This window comes from Hippocampus comes, unplaced genomic scaffold (genome assembly GCF_001891065.2).
Source record: "Hippocampus comes isolate QL1 unplaced genomic scaffold, H_comes_QL1_v1.1 scaffold22, whole genome shotgun sequence".
Classification (NCBI taxonomy): Eukaryota; Metazoa; Chordata; class Actinopteri; order Syngnathiformes; family Syngnathidae; genus Hippocampus; species Hippocampus comes.
Window position 1 is genome coordinate 2440017 of NW_017806175.1, and position 14775 is coordinate 2454791.

At 43.1% G+C, this 14775-nt stretch overlaps 1 protein-coding gene across 3 annotated transcripts in view; it reads right to left on the reverse strand.

Annotated features, from left to right (window-relative positions):
- Positions 1–14775, reverse strand: part of atp8b3 (ATPase phospholipid transporting 8B3) — a 32122-nt gene that overhangs the window by 4274 nt on the left and 13073 nt on the right. For 2 of the 3 annotated variants that reach the window (XM_019897109.1, XM_019897110.1), the window contains exons 2-25: positions 14360–14522; positions 13643–13716; positions 11363–11454; positions 11166–11279; positions 10846–10944; positions 9008–9069; positions 7988–8060; positions 7339–7409; positions 6685–6776; positions 6409–6567; positions 5189–5277; positions 4562–4755; positions 4252–4460; positions 4098–4129; positions 3827–3983; positions 3101–3289; positions 2886–2998; positions 2399–2566; positions 1786–1897; positions 1634–1709; positions 1431–1554; positions 706–892; positions 405–628; positions 174–257 (exon numbers count right to left, since the gene is read on the reverse strand). In XM_019897109.1, coding sequence (XP_019752668.1) covers positions 174–257; positions 405–628; positions 706–892; positions 1431–1554; positions 1634–1709; positions 1786–1897; positions 2399–2566; positions 2886–2998; positions 3101–3289; positions 3827–3983; positions 4098–4129; positions 4252–4460; positions 4562–4755; positions 5189–5277; positions 6409–6567; positions 6685–6776; positions 7339–7409; positions 7988–8060; positions 9008–9069; positions 10846–10944; positions 11166–11279; positions 11363–11454; positions 13643–13716; positions 14360–14370 — 2805 coding nt within the window. In that variant the 5' untranslated portion in view covers positions 14371–14522. The remainder of the gene's footprint in view (positions 1–173; positions 258–404; positions 629–705; positions 893–1430; positions 1555–1633; positions 1710–1785; positions 1898–2398; positions 2567–2885; positions 2999–3100; positions 3290–3826; positions 3984–4097; positions 4130–4251; positions 4461–4561; positions 4756–5188; positions 5278–6408; positions 6568–6684; positions 6777–7338; positions 7410–7987; positions 8061–9007; positions 9070–10845; positions 10945–11165; positions 11280–11362; positions 11455–13642; positions 13717–14359; positions 14523–14775) is intronic. The other variant, XM_019897111.1, reaches the window with a different exon arrangement.

Here is a 14775-nt window from a genome sequence, read left to right on the forward strand (position 1 = left end):
TATCTATATACCGTATATATATATATATACGGTATATACATACATACACTCACTTTTAGTTTCATTCATTTAGCTCCATTTAAGTATCCTTCAAACAGACCCATCATACTGAATTATTATTATATTAATATTAGTGTTACAAATAGGAGAAAAAAAAAAGCCAACTCTCTCACCTTTTCAAAGATGGCCACAAAGAAAATCTGGACTGATGTGTAGAAGGTAGTGTAAAATGCAATGAACCATGTCTCATACAAAGACTGCAAGACAGAAACAGTATTTTCAGTGTTTGTACTGCGCAAAAAAAAAAAAAAAGATTTATAATCTTTCATGTGAGAAGTTTCACTTTATTTCACAAAATTCCTACTGTGCACTCCTGCTTGGCTTGACTTGACGGAATACCCTACCTGAGCACTGTAGCCATTGAAGATGCCAAACCACAGGTGCACTAGCGCAAAGCTACAGGTCTTGAATAGGAAGTAGCGCAGGAACAGGGAGATGCGCTGATACGACCAGCGCCCGTGGACTAACAGAAGTCTCTGCAGGAATCTGAAACGAGACAATGAAAAATCTGCGCTCTGGACAGCTTGACCTCCCTCCACTCCGGTCAGTCCCACGCCGACGTGGGCGGCTAAAATGGACAACAGACATGTCTTAATACTAAAGCGTGAGGAAAAACAACAATCTTGTTTTGGATCATCCACTCACTCTTGATCATGTTGACATCATTGGCGCCATCTCCGATGGACAACGTGATAGAGCTTGTGTGCTTCCTGACCAAAGTAACAATGTCCGCCTTCTGTCCAGGTGTTACCCGGCAGCACAACACCGTCTGACACTGTCGGGCGAGACTCATGAACTTGGCGCCCCACTCTGGTCTCTGGTCAAAATCTGTCTATTGAGAAATATCAGGTCAACTTCAGGTGGCCTTCGGTTTATGGTCCCAAGATACTATACGGCACTTTGACATTATTGTTTTTCTTTTGGTTGTTTTGTATTCACGGCCTCCAAATGTTTTACATACAAATAGTTTCACTCATTATGACTGTACTACTGCATTAGCATAGGTTAGAGACAGACTGTCAACTTCGATCTAAAGTACAAATACAGATATGTTACCATTGTAGGAATGGAACTCTATTGATGACTGACTGTAAAGAGATAATAGTGGTGGTTCCACAAGGCTCTTAAACTGGTCAACTAATTTTTACATCACACATTGGTGGTACCTTGACTTACGAGTGCCTTAACTTACCGGTAGGTTTTTTTTTTTTTTTTTTGTCACAAACTCTTACGTGATTGATTTTTGTGCTGTGAACCAAATGTCTGTATATAAGCGAGCTTTAGTAACTCAAAGTGTTACTTGCTGTAGTGTTGTAGCTAGTAATCCACACTATAGCGCTGATAGAAAATGTATACTTATTCATTTTTACCAGCTCAGGTCCAGTCAGGACCACAGCAGTCTGTACTCCAGCCTTGTCCTTTTCAACTGCCCACAGTTCTGTGTGTTTGATTTTATGGAAATGGCCCCCCGGGTCCGGCGATTGGAGGATCTGTCTGTGACTCAAACATACAAAATCAGTCATATGATACTTTCATGTTCCCTCATTTGTCTTCATTCTCATCACGTTTGAACCTCAACTCTTGCCATTCCAGCAATCTCGTGTCAGGATCCAGTAGTTTACAGGCATATCCAATGTTGACTGCCGTCTCTTGAGGGTAGAAACAATTACAAAACGTGGAAGTACAAAGTAAATGCTGGTCTGCATTGCGTTGGTGTTGACATACCTTTTTTGTCCCCCGTAAGCACCCATACTTTAATCCCAGCCTGTTTAAGGAGAGAAATCGTCTCGGGAACGCCTTCCTGGAGTCGGTCCTCTATGGCTGTAACCCCTAAAAGCTACAGATCATAAAAGTTATACCGTATTTCACTGTGGGTGCTGCAAAAGTTATAGAAAGAATGCTATTCATCCACTGTCAAATGTATTTTATAAATTGGATTTTCTTTCACCCTTCCATGTATACAGAGGTCAGCTTTTCAAGTCTTAAGATATATCTGCATCACTACAAAAATACACATCCAGTGTGGAGTCACCCTCAGTGTTCAGTACAGTGGACAGAACAATTCAAAACCTTTTCCTCTATGCACACGAGTCTCTGTGACAAAGTTGTGCATTGCGCATGATTGACGCACAATTTGTCATCAAGACGATTTGAATATAAAGATTTGAATATCTGACCACTGACAAATCAGTTTTTGCAAATGCATGTAAACACCTTAATTTAACCCTTCGGTGCACCCTGTAACCTGTTATCATGATCAGCAGTCCACTGTAGTAACCGCTGTCCTGACAGGGTTAAAGAGCATTAAATACACTGAAATAATTCATAGCGAGCCCACCTGGAGATTTTGTTCCATCTCATCATGAAGCTTCTCTAGCAGGGCGTTGCGGTCAAAGGTCGGCATGGCAGCAGCCCGAGCTAGAGTTCTACTCCACTGCTCCCATGACGTCTCCGAAACCGATCGAACAGCAATGCACAAGGTCCTCAGACAGGCCTTGGAAAACAGCTGGAAAAAAAAAATATCAGTATGAGCGCAGACCTCCAGCAAAGCAGGCCAATCATAAACATAACAGTTTGGCTTGATGGTCTTAAACCACGTTATTCAAGGTAAACCCGGTACACAGGTTAGTCACAGCTACTTGGAACAGAGAGTACAATAATTTCCTTGGGCAACACTGCTTTACCAAGTCAAAAGACAGATATTATCTGGTGAATTATAAGACTGCTTTTGTTAAATTTCCATTCGGGTCCCTCAGAGAAGTAGATGTTGGCAAGTCCACCCATTGTGTCCGAACAGCGCTTTTGTGTGTATGTACTCGATGTACCTCCAGGGCTTGTTCCGTGCTCTCAAGATGTGGACAGTCCCTCTGCAGCCTCTCCAGTATCACTATGTCAGCTCCCTTACAGTACAGTTTTAAAGCCCCCTCCGGCTCCCGGACTGCATCAAATTGGAACAAATACAGCAAACCATGGAGAGCAAACCCCCGAAAATAGCTGCTGAAAGAGGAAGGATAAGGAATGAAAACATTGACTCCCTCACCCAGTACTGACATCCGTCTTCTGTGGCTGGTGAAGTCAAGCAACGCCAGCAGCTTATAGTGACGCGTGACACCCATCTCGGAGATAACCATATCATCTCGCGTTCTGGACAGGAAGACCCAACCCAGCTCCCTGGCGGCGCCGACAAGTGCCTCCTCATCAGGAGACGCTGCTTGGTAAACTGGAGCATCTGAGAGGAAATGCGTAGGAGAATATCATTAAAAGAGGTCTATGTGGCACGGGTAGAGGTGGAGAAGATGGTCAGCAAACTAAAACTAAAGCATAAGCTAAACTCCAGCAGGTGGATGTCAGATGTTCTATTTGTATATGTAAACTGCCATGTTTATGCTAAAGTAGCGTTTGTTTGATGCTTTAATATGACCGCAGTGGTGATGCTAATTTCAGTTTTCCCATCTATGGAGTTTGCCATTGTATGTTAGCATTAAGCTAGCAGACTTATTTTAAGATAAAGAAAATGACATTAATGCCGTGTAAAAGATACTTTTAATGAGCATTTATGAAACATAAATAGCTTGATGCAAGCACTGGACTTTATTTTTGAAGAATTGTTCACCTTCTGCCAAATTGCTGCTTGTTGTGAATTCCGCTAGTGCTCGTGACTGAAATTTTTGCTCCCAATTCAAGACACAAAATCAGCCAAGTGACGGATCGTCTCTTGAAAAACTCGTTAGTAAGTCGGGGTCCCACTGCATATACTTCCTCTAACCGTCTTTCCACTGGGCCATGACAGTGTGACACACAGTCAGTGCGGTGAAGAATCGCCTGACGGTCGGACACTGTTGCACTCGGAGACGCTCCACCAGGGCGGGAGCCCACATGTACAGACCACCACAGGAGAACGGATTCCAAGTGAGGTCCATCGGCTACGCATGCAAAAGTACGACAGAACGCACATTGCTTATAACCAAAATGACATCATGCTCTGCATTGTACGATGTATAACATTGAGAATTCATGCAGAAGTGATCACACAGTACCTCTATGTCCTCTGCCCTTGCTGAAGAATCACCTGTTGGAGTGAAAAATGAAACAATAAATCCAGGTACAGCAGTAACAAAAAAAAAAACAAAAAACAAAAACACAACCCAGACCGTATGGAGAGATTCAATACAGAAAAAAATTAGCCTTTACCGTAGATCTCGCCAGCGATGCAGCATTGCCTGAAGAGCAGACGATTTTGCGTTAACGTTCCAGTTTTGTCACTCAGCAGGTATTCCACTTGACCCAGCTCGTCACACAGCGAGGTGTTCCGGGCCTGTGCTGGGCAATCTGTCTGACTCCAGTAGATCTCCAAATCCCAATTAATAAACTTGCTGTGGAATGTGTGGATCATCTCAAAGCTGCGCGTGCGCACACACACACACACACACACACACACACACAATCATCAGCAACATGACATCCACACCCACACTGTACATCGCAGCAGGTACCAACTGACGTGACATAAAGCATGATGGGCACGGCCGGGCTGAGCAGCATGAAGTAGCTCCAATAAACCAGGAAGCCCGTGTAGACCGGGTCACCATTGATAACCAGAGCAGACAGAAACCCTTTATGGATCATGACCCGGCTTGTAAACACCGCGCAGCCGATGGCCAGAAGAAGGACGGCCAGCAGCAAAAACACCATTATCTGTGGACCCCAAACAGATGTTGTCTCAGTGGAAGCCTCATTAGGTTCATGAGATTAAATCCCAGGATGAAATTGCGATGGGGTTCTGCATTGTTTGTTAGCATGAAGCTAAATGGGCAACGCTATGTGTTTGTTTAAAAAACCAAATGTGTCATTCTCTTTGTTTGAAGTGTAATTTGACTGAAAACATCAATTGCGGGTGGCGACAAACATACAAAACCGCATTGAGTTCAACCACATTTTTTGATAGTTATATTCTATACCCTAAGAATCCCTGCTCGAATCATACTTTAGACTTGAAAAACAGACAAAAAGCAAAAATATCAGTTGGGGTTTCACTGTAGTCGTGTGCATGTAAGCAAGTAGAGATCTTTAAATGTAGAATAAATAAGACAGTAAAAGCATTGGATCTCATGAAAAATGTAGCACTCACCGCTATCACCACTCTGTTGAGAGTCTTCTCCAAGCGAGTTCTCTTTGCCCGTATTTTGCCACAGTTCCTCAGGATCTTCGTGTCGGCACCTGGGTCGGATAATTATGAGAGCAAAAGTTCAAGCCCCGCCTCGACAAGACAGACAGGCGCTGATGTGCCCTTGAGCAAGACGACCTTGCTGTACAGAGGTGAAACGAACGGAGAAGTGCCTCCCCTCCCTCACCCCACTGCAGGGATTCGTGGACTAACTTGTTCACATTCGCTACTTTCTGACAGACTGCAAATGAATGCCAACATTTCAACGTGACTATCATATATGGACAAAAGTCTTTGGACACAACAAATAATCGTACAGGGGTTGGACTAAACTCCTAAATTGTACCTTCACCTTCATTCTTCCTCTTATGGAGACCCTGAAATAAACCTTTACCAAACACATAAGAGATGAACTGGATCACGCCCATGAGGCGTGACAATAAAGGAACAAGATCTTTCAGTCTGCTGGGTTAGTCTCTTTCTCTTTTCTGCTGTTCTGTTCACTTCTCTTCGTCTGTTTGCTCGAAAGGCACAAAATAATGGCTTTGCGTTGCAGTTTGTAAGTCAAAATGTGCATTTTGCGTCTCATCAAAACAAAGCGACGAGTAAAGCAGAGAATCACAGGTCCGCCTTCATGAACGCACACTAGGAAGTCAAACTAGTTTTCATGGCTCCAAAGTAGAGTGCTCTATTTTTGCCTCATTTTAATTTGCCGTGTCCCCAATACCTTTGTCTGCGTGGTGAAAGTCAAGGCCAGGCTCAATCGAGCACGTGTGAGCGGGGTCGCAATGGGGCTCTATCGATACATGTGATGTGACAAAGGGCGGAAAAGCCATCTGCGGAAGATTTTGACGTATAGATTCGCTTCACGACAACTGAGAGGGTCATAGCGGCGAGAGCCGCGACACCTCCCGCCCGGTCCAGTAATATCCGATCAATGATCACTTAAAACAGGGACGAGCGTGCGAGCTGATCAGGGAGACGTTATGATGACACACATTTCAAAGGCGCCGTCCATAATTAGCCGTATAATGCATTCAACGCAATATAATTTGCCTTTGAAGCAAGTGGAGGCCACAATAGAAGATGAGCTAAAGACATTTTGGAAAGCACTTATTTGTGGTCTGCTTCCAGAGACACTTTGAGGGTTCATTATACATTAATGTAAATGAATCTAACCTTACCGGTGTATATGACCAAACCGTAGGCCATCAGTGTGTTTCGGAGGACGGTCCCCCTTAGGAGTAGGTGTTCAATGTCCAACAGGAAACGCTCGCCTCTCCAGTGCAGCTGCCCTCTAAAGGCGTACATGCCGTCATTGGGTTCCTCGCAGAAAACCACGCCTGGGAATTTAATTCACAGAATTGTTCATTTGCTGTGTGATAAATATCCATATGTCTTTCTATCGCACGTCTCTATAGAAAATATTTAGGAAGATTAAAAAAAACCCAGTGTTTCACCGTCAAAGTTGGCAAGCAGACACTCGGAGGGTTCCGATGTCAAACGGTCATGCGTCGCAGCGAGAGCCTGTCGGCTCTTCAGGTTCGTCTCGCTGCAAGAGTAGAAATGAGGCATTTCAATATTCGTTTGCATAAGATTTTGTGCATTTAGTCATCTAACCCAGGGGTCCCCAACCGCCGGTCCGCGGACCATAATATTTTGTGCATTTAGTCATCTAACCATTCGTTTTCTACAGCGTTTGTCCTCCTGCAGGGTCATGAGTGAACTGCGGCCTATCACAGCTGACTTTGGGCGAGAGGCACAACCTGGATTGGTTGGGGTGACCGTGTGTCCGCTTTGCAGCTAGCGCTAGTATTACCCTTGACTGGTTGCTTCTATATGTGTGTATTGATTTGCATAGAAATCCTTATTGTTGTTGTTTCCTGTTAAATCTTGGTGAAATTATTCATCTCGAGACTATTTTATGGGAGAGTCAGACAAGAAACAGATCAGATGGTTCGAAAATAGTGGCGCCGAACAAAATTTAGCGATGACTATAGCACAGTTAAAATAACGATGACAGAGCGATGAACTGACGATGACCGTTTTGCTTCGGCTCGAAATAACGACAGACAGAAGTGTGAGGCAGACGTGCTAATCCAAAAAAGTCTCACCCATCAATGTCAGCCGTTTCCACATAGGACAGACTGTGTGGTTCGGAGCTGCACAGGAGCACAACATCTGCCTGCGAATAACCATATCACTCAATTAGTAGTGGGGAAAAGTCAGGACAATTAATTCGAGGCTTTGTGACTAATTAATCTCAGTTGTTAAATCGACACATCTAACAACAGGTAATAACATTTACATCATTTGGGCCGTCCGTGAGCAGAAAATCTACCAACTGGTTGCCAGCCAATCACAGGGCCCATATCGACAAACAAGTATTTACACTCTCAGGGTTGTCAAATTCATTTTTGTCGCAGGCCGCCTTGTGGTTCCAGCTTCTGTCATTGGGCCGTTATAACGGTGAGACCAAATAAAGGTTTGAGCATGTCATCGTATTATGACGGCGCATACTATGTGTAGACAACAAAATGCTGGTTTTACTAGTTTGGAAATCAGTGCTTTGGGGATAAGCAAATTATTTTGTCACATGTAATAATTCAGTGGGTGCTTATTTACATTTTTTAAAAGTTGTAATGCAGTAATAGAGAAGGAGCAACAGAATAGCATTCATCGATGTAGGTCAAGCGAAGGTCATTTGTGCATCTTTCTAAAAGAATGTCATTGATATTTCATATGATAACTTCAGCATCTCACAGGAATGGTTTGGTCTTTGTGGATGCGCACGATATCTCCCACGCACAGATCCTTCCAGTGCAACGTAGTGAAGCTGGAACAGATGGCACAAATGAATCATTTGTCCTAACTCAAAATGATAACCTGAATGCTGAGAGATGGTTAAACACCACAACAGATCATTTAAAAAAAAAAAATCAATAAATATTGCAGGTAAAAACGATGCTCCAAGGGGCTGGATGTTCGTGACAGCATTCCTACTTTGATTTTTGACACATAGTAGCTTTAGTGTTGATAAGTGTCTCTCAGCATTCGAGCTCTGATTTGATTATTGGATGCACAATAGCAGGAATGTGAATGAATCTCTCTCAGCATGCAAAAAAATAAAAAATAAAATCTATATAGATAGATAGATAGATATGTTTCAGCGCGTTTTCCAAACATAGCATCTTAAACTCAAAATGAAAACAAAAACTTGATGCAAGCATTAAAGTCTCTCTCTCGCGCTCTCTCTCTCTCTCTCTCTCTCACACACACACACACACACACACACACACACACACACACACACACACACACACACACACACACACACACACACATTTAATGCCTGTCTGTCAGCATTCACCCCACCGAAGATTTATTAAACACTTATTAAACATCATAACACCTGCATCTGAGTTATTGTTTTCTGCTGAGATGAACATTTATGGTTTATTGATTCTTCATAGCATTCTCCAAAATGACCAAACACCTCCCTGAACATAATTGCATTAAAAGGATTAAATGACAATAAAACGACATGCTGAGAGATCACTCGATCTTGTTTTTCCCGCGGAATGCCTCGTATTCCACTCTAAACCGGCACCTTAGGGAGCATCCAGGCTTTCACTCATTTACACTTCATTAGAACTTCTTTAGAAGCCTGTTTGGCAGCATTTGCTTTTTCCGTGCAGATCTCATTGGAGCATTGATACTGTGGAGAATTCCTTCGAGTGATTCACGTATCAATCTGGCACACCCTCCCGTCTTTGTGCTCACCTCTGGGAAACGAGCACGTCACACGGTCGCGAGTTGACCTCCGCGTCGCTGCGTCTCCTCCCCTGGAAACAGGCAGAGGTGGCAAAAGCGCTCACACTCGAAGTAGGAATACAGATACGTGTGGAACAAAAAGATGCACTCTCCATATATGTGGATAGGCTACGTCACACAAGTTGCCATTCTAACATTTCTGTGACACGAGCACACACAAAACAATATGCTATGCTTCATTCGTACTCGCATCTGAAAATTTTGATTTAGCAACTGTTTTTAATGCCCGACCAGCATCTCAATCTGAGTGACAAACAATTCGTGAAAAATCCAATTTTTTTTACCTAAATTGCGTTATTTCTAGTACAGTGGCACCTCTACTTACAAAATTAATTGGTTTTGGAAGAAATTTCTTAACTAGAAAAGTTTGTAAGTAGAGACACCTTTGCCATGTAAATACCCTAATCCGTTCCAAGCCCCCCGAAAATTCAGACATAAATTTTCCGAAAGCATAGAAATACATCAAAATATGTAACAAATACATGTTACAATTACATTATTGAACAATAAATGAGAGTTGTGCATCATGTAAAAAACAAAGAATCGAGTCAAGAATAAAAATGATGGTCATTTAACTTTTAACTGCACCTTCATCATTTTTTGCCCCCTTTAATTCATGTTCTCTCTCAGAAGTGTTTTTTTTCCTGGCGTTTTGTAAATAACTGATCTAAGGACCTTTGCTTCAATCCTTCGAAAAGGCAAAAATCGGCAGAGTGAGTGAACACTTTTTCTGGGTGATTCACATTTATGTAAAACTATTGGAACGGTTCATGGCCCGAGGGGCAAATCACGAGGATGCTGCACAGACACATATCCATCTACTTATCTATCTAAATACATAGACACATACAGTCGAGGTCCCTCTTAGCCAATGGGATGCGTGGGATGATGCTCGGTAATAGCCAGTGGCAGAGCAGCTATAAATATGTTGCGTTCAGGAAACTCGGAGTTGCGAGTAGCAGACCAGACTGTATTTTTACCTTTCATATCTTGAAATTTCTTTCGTAACAAGAGGCAATATTTGAGGCGTTTCGCGACTTTAAAATTTCATCTGAATAGACGTTCATAAGTAGAGGTAGCACTCTATATCGTTTTTTTAGGCCGCCATCTAGTGGGCCAACATAGGGTCGACACGATAAGTAAAAAATAAAACACTGGAAAATAAAGCAAGATTTTATAGGAACTGGTAGACTTTATCAAAGTTGTGTCATCTAATCTAGTCGTGGCTTGGGTGAAAATGCATTTTTTTAAAGACAAAAAAGTAACATACTCCAGGTTTAAAGTATTTCATACAGTATTTATACTTAGTTACTTCCCACCACTGAGGACACGCGATGTGTGAAGTGAAGGTGTCCGTGAAAAGGTTGGGACGGTAGGAAGCAGAAACGCCATTACGCGGCCCCCCAGCGGTGACACCAGCCAGGAGATTTACACCCTTTGCTAAATGATCAGTCAATAGCGAGGGGTCAAGCGAGCGTTTCAGCTGGAGAGCCTTTAACGACTGTAACTCAGCGGTGCACTTAACCAGAGAGTCGCGCATGCAAAACATCACCCCGACGTCGAGGAGGGAAAAGCTTTAATGATACAGCGGGGGAATTAATGCTACTGGGACGACTGGTTTTAGTCAATGAGGAGAGGACGAGGAGTCAATGAGGACGACGAAGGAGAGTGTGTAAAGGCTTCTGCGGCGACTCTTAAGAGAGCGTTGATGGCGCGTTGGAGGAGAGGCGGGCCGTGGGTAGCACGTGCCTGGCCCGAGGGATGCGGAGAGCGGCGGGTGGTCTCACCATGTCGTTAATGAGGTCTTTCACGCCTCTCACTGACAGAATGAGGAGCAGCGGGATGATGGAGATGTACCACTGGATGGACGAGATGATGGGGACACACTGGGAGGCACACAAACACACAAACAACAAATGTACATGCATGAAAGAAATACAGTGGGGCCGTAGGATTCGAAACGAACCCTTTCAGGGGTAGCGGTTACTACAGTGGACAGGTCAGGTTACAGGGTGCATGAAAGGGTTTAAGGCGAATATGTGAAGACCCTTAATGAAAACCTGACCAATAAGAAGCCGAGAGGCCCGCAAGAGGGCAAATGACCGACCTGCAACGCCATCATGAAGAGAAAGTAGAGATTGGCGGCGCGCTGGAACTGCTCAAACAGCGTCATCGGCAGGAAGGTGAGGACGGAGTACTTATAGCTGCGCACCTGGTTGTCCTGGCAACAAGGTTATTAAATTACTGGACTGAAATTTCTCTTTTTCATCTGAGCACACATTGGAGGAGGGAGCCGCCACTCACCGAGCAACGCCCCCAACGAAGGCCCAGGAAGGATTTCTTCTGCTGGCGTTTGTGGTAGCAACGTTGGTTGGCCCTCACCTGCCACGTGAGACCTGTGACAAAACATGAACCGATGTCAAAACATCAACACGCGTGTTAACATGCCAGCATCTCTCGGGGGGAGGTGGGGCGGTGGACTCGACCATTCCGCCACCACAAGGAAGCCACAAATGACTCTCAAAGCATCCGGGGAGGAAACTTGAGCTGCAAAAACAAGGGTTTGCGCTCAATCACTCGTTCTTGAATTTGGGTGTGAGAGTCATTACTTCGGGTTTTGCAAAAATAATTAGAAATACAAAGTAAACGATTATGCATTTTTAAAAGTGCATTTCTAGATACAGTATGTGGACTGGCATGTCAAATACAAACTAATTAGCTTTGCCTTCCTTGGCTTTCGGCCAATCAAAAGCTCTGTGTCACGTTGCGGGCAAAGCGGAAGGGAACCCGCTTCGCTCGCAACCTAGGTGATCTAAAGGATTCCCGAAACAGCAGACAACAACAAGAACTACGTATGAAAATAAGATTTATTTAACAAAAACCGCACCGCAAAAACGAGACAACAGAAAACGCTGGCAAAAACGAGTACCAGGAAAGGCACGAAAAAACCGAATAACAAAAAACGCTCGCACGAAGGCAAGGAGAAAAACAATCTAGTTGCAATAATAATACACACCGAGAATCACACTCCAAATACGAACTAGCGCACAAAGGCGAAATGCGAGAAGGTACTACGACACAATGGGCACAGCAGTGGCACGGTAAACAATTCTCCGGCAAGTGAAAACACGAAAGCCGGCCCTAATAAAGCCAGTGCCTGATTTCTAATGGGTAGCAGGTGTGCATCCGGCCGAAAACACCGTCTGCCACCTGCATTCCTTGGCTCAAACCGGATCAAAAACTCTGATTGTGACATATGGCATTTGCAGCCCCCTCACACGCTTTTCTCAGATAAAGTTGGGCAGTTGTACAAACATTTGCTGCTCGGGAAGCGCGTGCCACGGGTCAAAAGTCTTGAACATGTCGATAAATAATTACTTGGAGCAATCGTCTAGTGTGTACTCGTCATATTCTACTCGGTGTAACTCACATTTTTTTTTCGTTTGTTTTCATCGAAAATGATTTAACCTTACAAAATTTGGAGATGAATATTCACTGTCATTTAGTGGTTTACTTGTCTTATTCTACTAAAAAAAAAAAAAAAAAAGCTCAATTCTATACCTGCTGTTTTCAAAATGAAAAACAAACAGTATTTAAGTATTTTAGAAGTTGGCCTCCGTCTTGCTACTCTACAGTCCAAGCCTGATTGGTGGAGTGGAGATGGTTGTTCTTCTGGAAGGCTCTCGCTGGTCACCTCCCCGACAAAGGCCCTTCTCTCCTCTGATTGCTCAGTTTGGATGAGCAGCCAGCTCTAAAGGGAAGAGTCCTGTTGGTTCAGAACTCCTTCCACTTAGGGATGATGGAGGCCACTGAGCTCATTGAAAACTTGAGAGCAGCAGACATTTTTGTGCACCCTTGCCCCCGGATTTGTGCCTCAAGACAATGCTGTCCATCAAAGGTCTTGAGACAATTTTTTTTGACATAATGCATGGTTTGTGCACTGATACGGACTGTCTCCTGTGGGACCTTATCGAGAGAGGTGTGAGCCTTTCCAAATAAATCAGATGAATGCACAGGTGGACTCCAATTAAACTTTAGGAACGGCTCAAGGATGATCAGTGGAAACATGATGCATCCGAGCTCAATTTTGACCTTTGCGGCAAAGGCTGCGAATACTTATGTCCATATGTTTTCTTAGTTTTTCTATCATGAATTCATTTGCAAAAAAAAATTCAAAACACTTTTTTGACATGATGGTTATGAGGTATTGTGTGTAGAATTTTGAGGGGAAAATAAAAGGCTTTAACACAAAACGTGGAAAAAATTGAAGCGCTGTGAATGTTTCCTGGCTGCACCGTAGCTCCTCTCCATCGGCAGCCATGTTGTCAGTGCAAGCAGTCTACATCGTCTTGCGACAATGGAAACAAACGGAATTTAATTCAAATACATTTGGTTAAGTTCCTTTCTGTTCAAGAAATCATGAATATTTAGGTTAAAAAAAATAAATGTCATTCACTGGTGTGTTTGTAATTTCATTGGCATTGTGATTACAGGAATGAAGGGTCCTTGTAAAAAAAAAAAAAAAAAAACTCACAAAGTTAGATGTGGATTTCAGTGAAAATGATGAGCTCAGACAAGACCTACCTGATTCTGCACTGTCCTTATCCATGATGAAGAGGAGGACGAGCTGTTTATGGACGTGTACAGCATGTACTGCCCTGAGACAAAAAGACATCTTTTAACTCGGTTATCTTGTAACTCATTACACCGTGTTGCCAGGCCAACACATGACCAGACTGCAGTGAATGGTTTGTAAATTACCACACATTTTAAAAAACAATGGTGACAGAGCCAGCCCGAGGTATTACCCAACTAAGAACAATTTACATAGTTTTAAGACCTAATTGCACAACTTGGTTTTTAAAAATGATTTTTGTTGTCTTGTTTCAGGTATCTCTTATAATAATGGTTTTGTACATTCTCGGTTATTTTATACATCAAAGTGATGTAATTTGGTGTACTTTATTGTTGTTTTTCCACTGCAAATTATGTTAGCCAACCTAAAATGGCAAACTAGATGCAAAGTAGCAGAACATTTCTGCCCAGATTTTAATTGCTATTGCCCCAAATTAACCACTTCATTCCACTTGCAAAAAATAAATCAACTTTGTTGGTCATATACTAACGCCTGCCAGACAGATGGGAAACAAAACATTCACATGATGACATTTCTGCCCATCCCCCGCCCCCCAACATTAACGGATACAGTACATAAACCTCATCAACATCCTCTTTCACTCTGTTCGTGTAACACTTAAAAACACACACACACAGAAGAAGAAGACAAAAGATAACATTTACCTGTTCAGCATGGCCGTGACATTTTTCAAAGCATTGGTGACACGCTTTTTGGCTCATGTCCCTTCTTTCTCGACGCTCGTACAGTCGTGATGTAACACATCCACGCCCATATCGCTCCCAGGTGTGTCTTGCATCACGCTGTAAGTCCTCATACACTGTACACCTGTGAGCAGAGCTAAATGAGTGGAGGAAAGGCACGATCCTGCCCTTTCTGTTGTCAAACTACAGTATAAAAGCACAAAATACGATCTTGAAAAGCTGTTATAAAATATTCAATCATTCTAAAATGTGATTTTTAATTTTTTTTTTTAACTGGGAGTGCTGTACTGGATCACAATGCATTAGCGGGATGGATCATCTTACAGGTGGACAATAAGTGCATAACACAAAGCTTTGCATTCAGTGGCTCAGCAGCT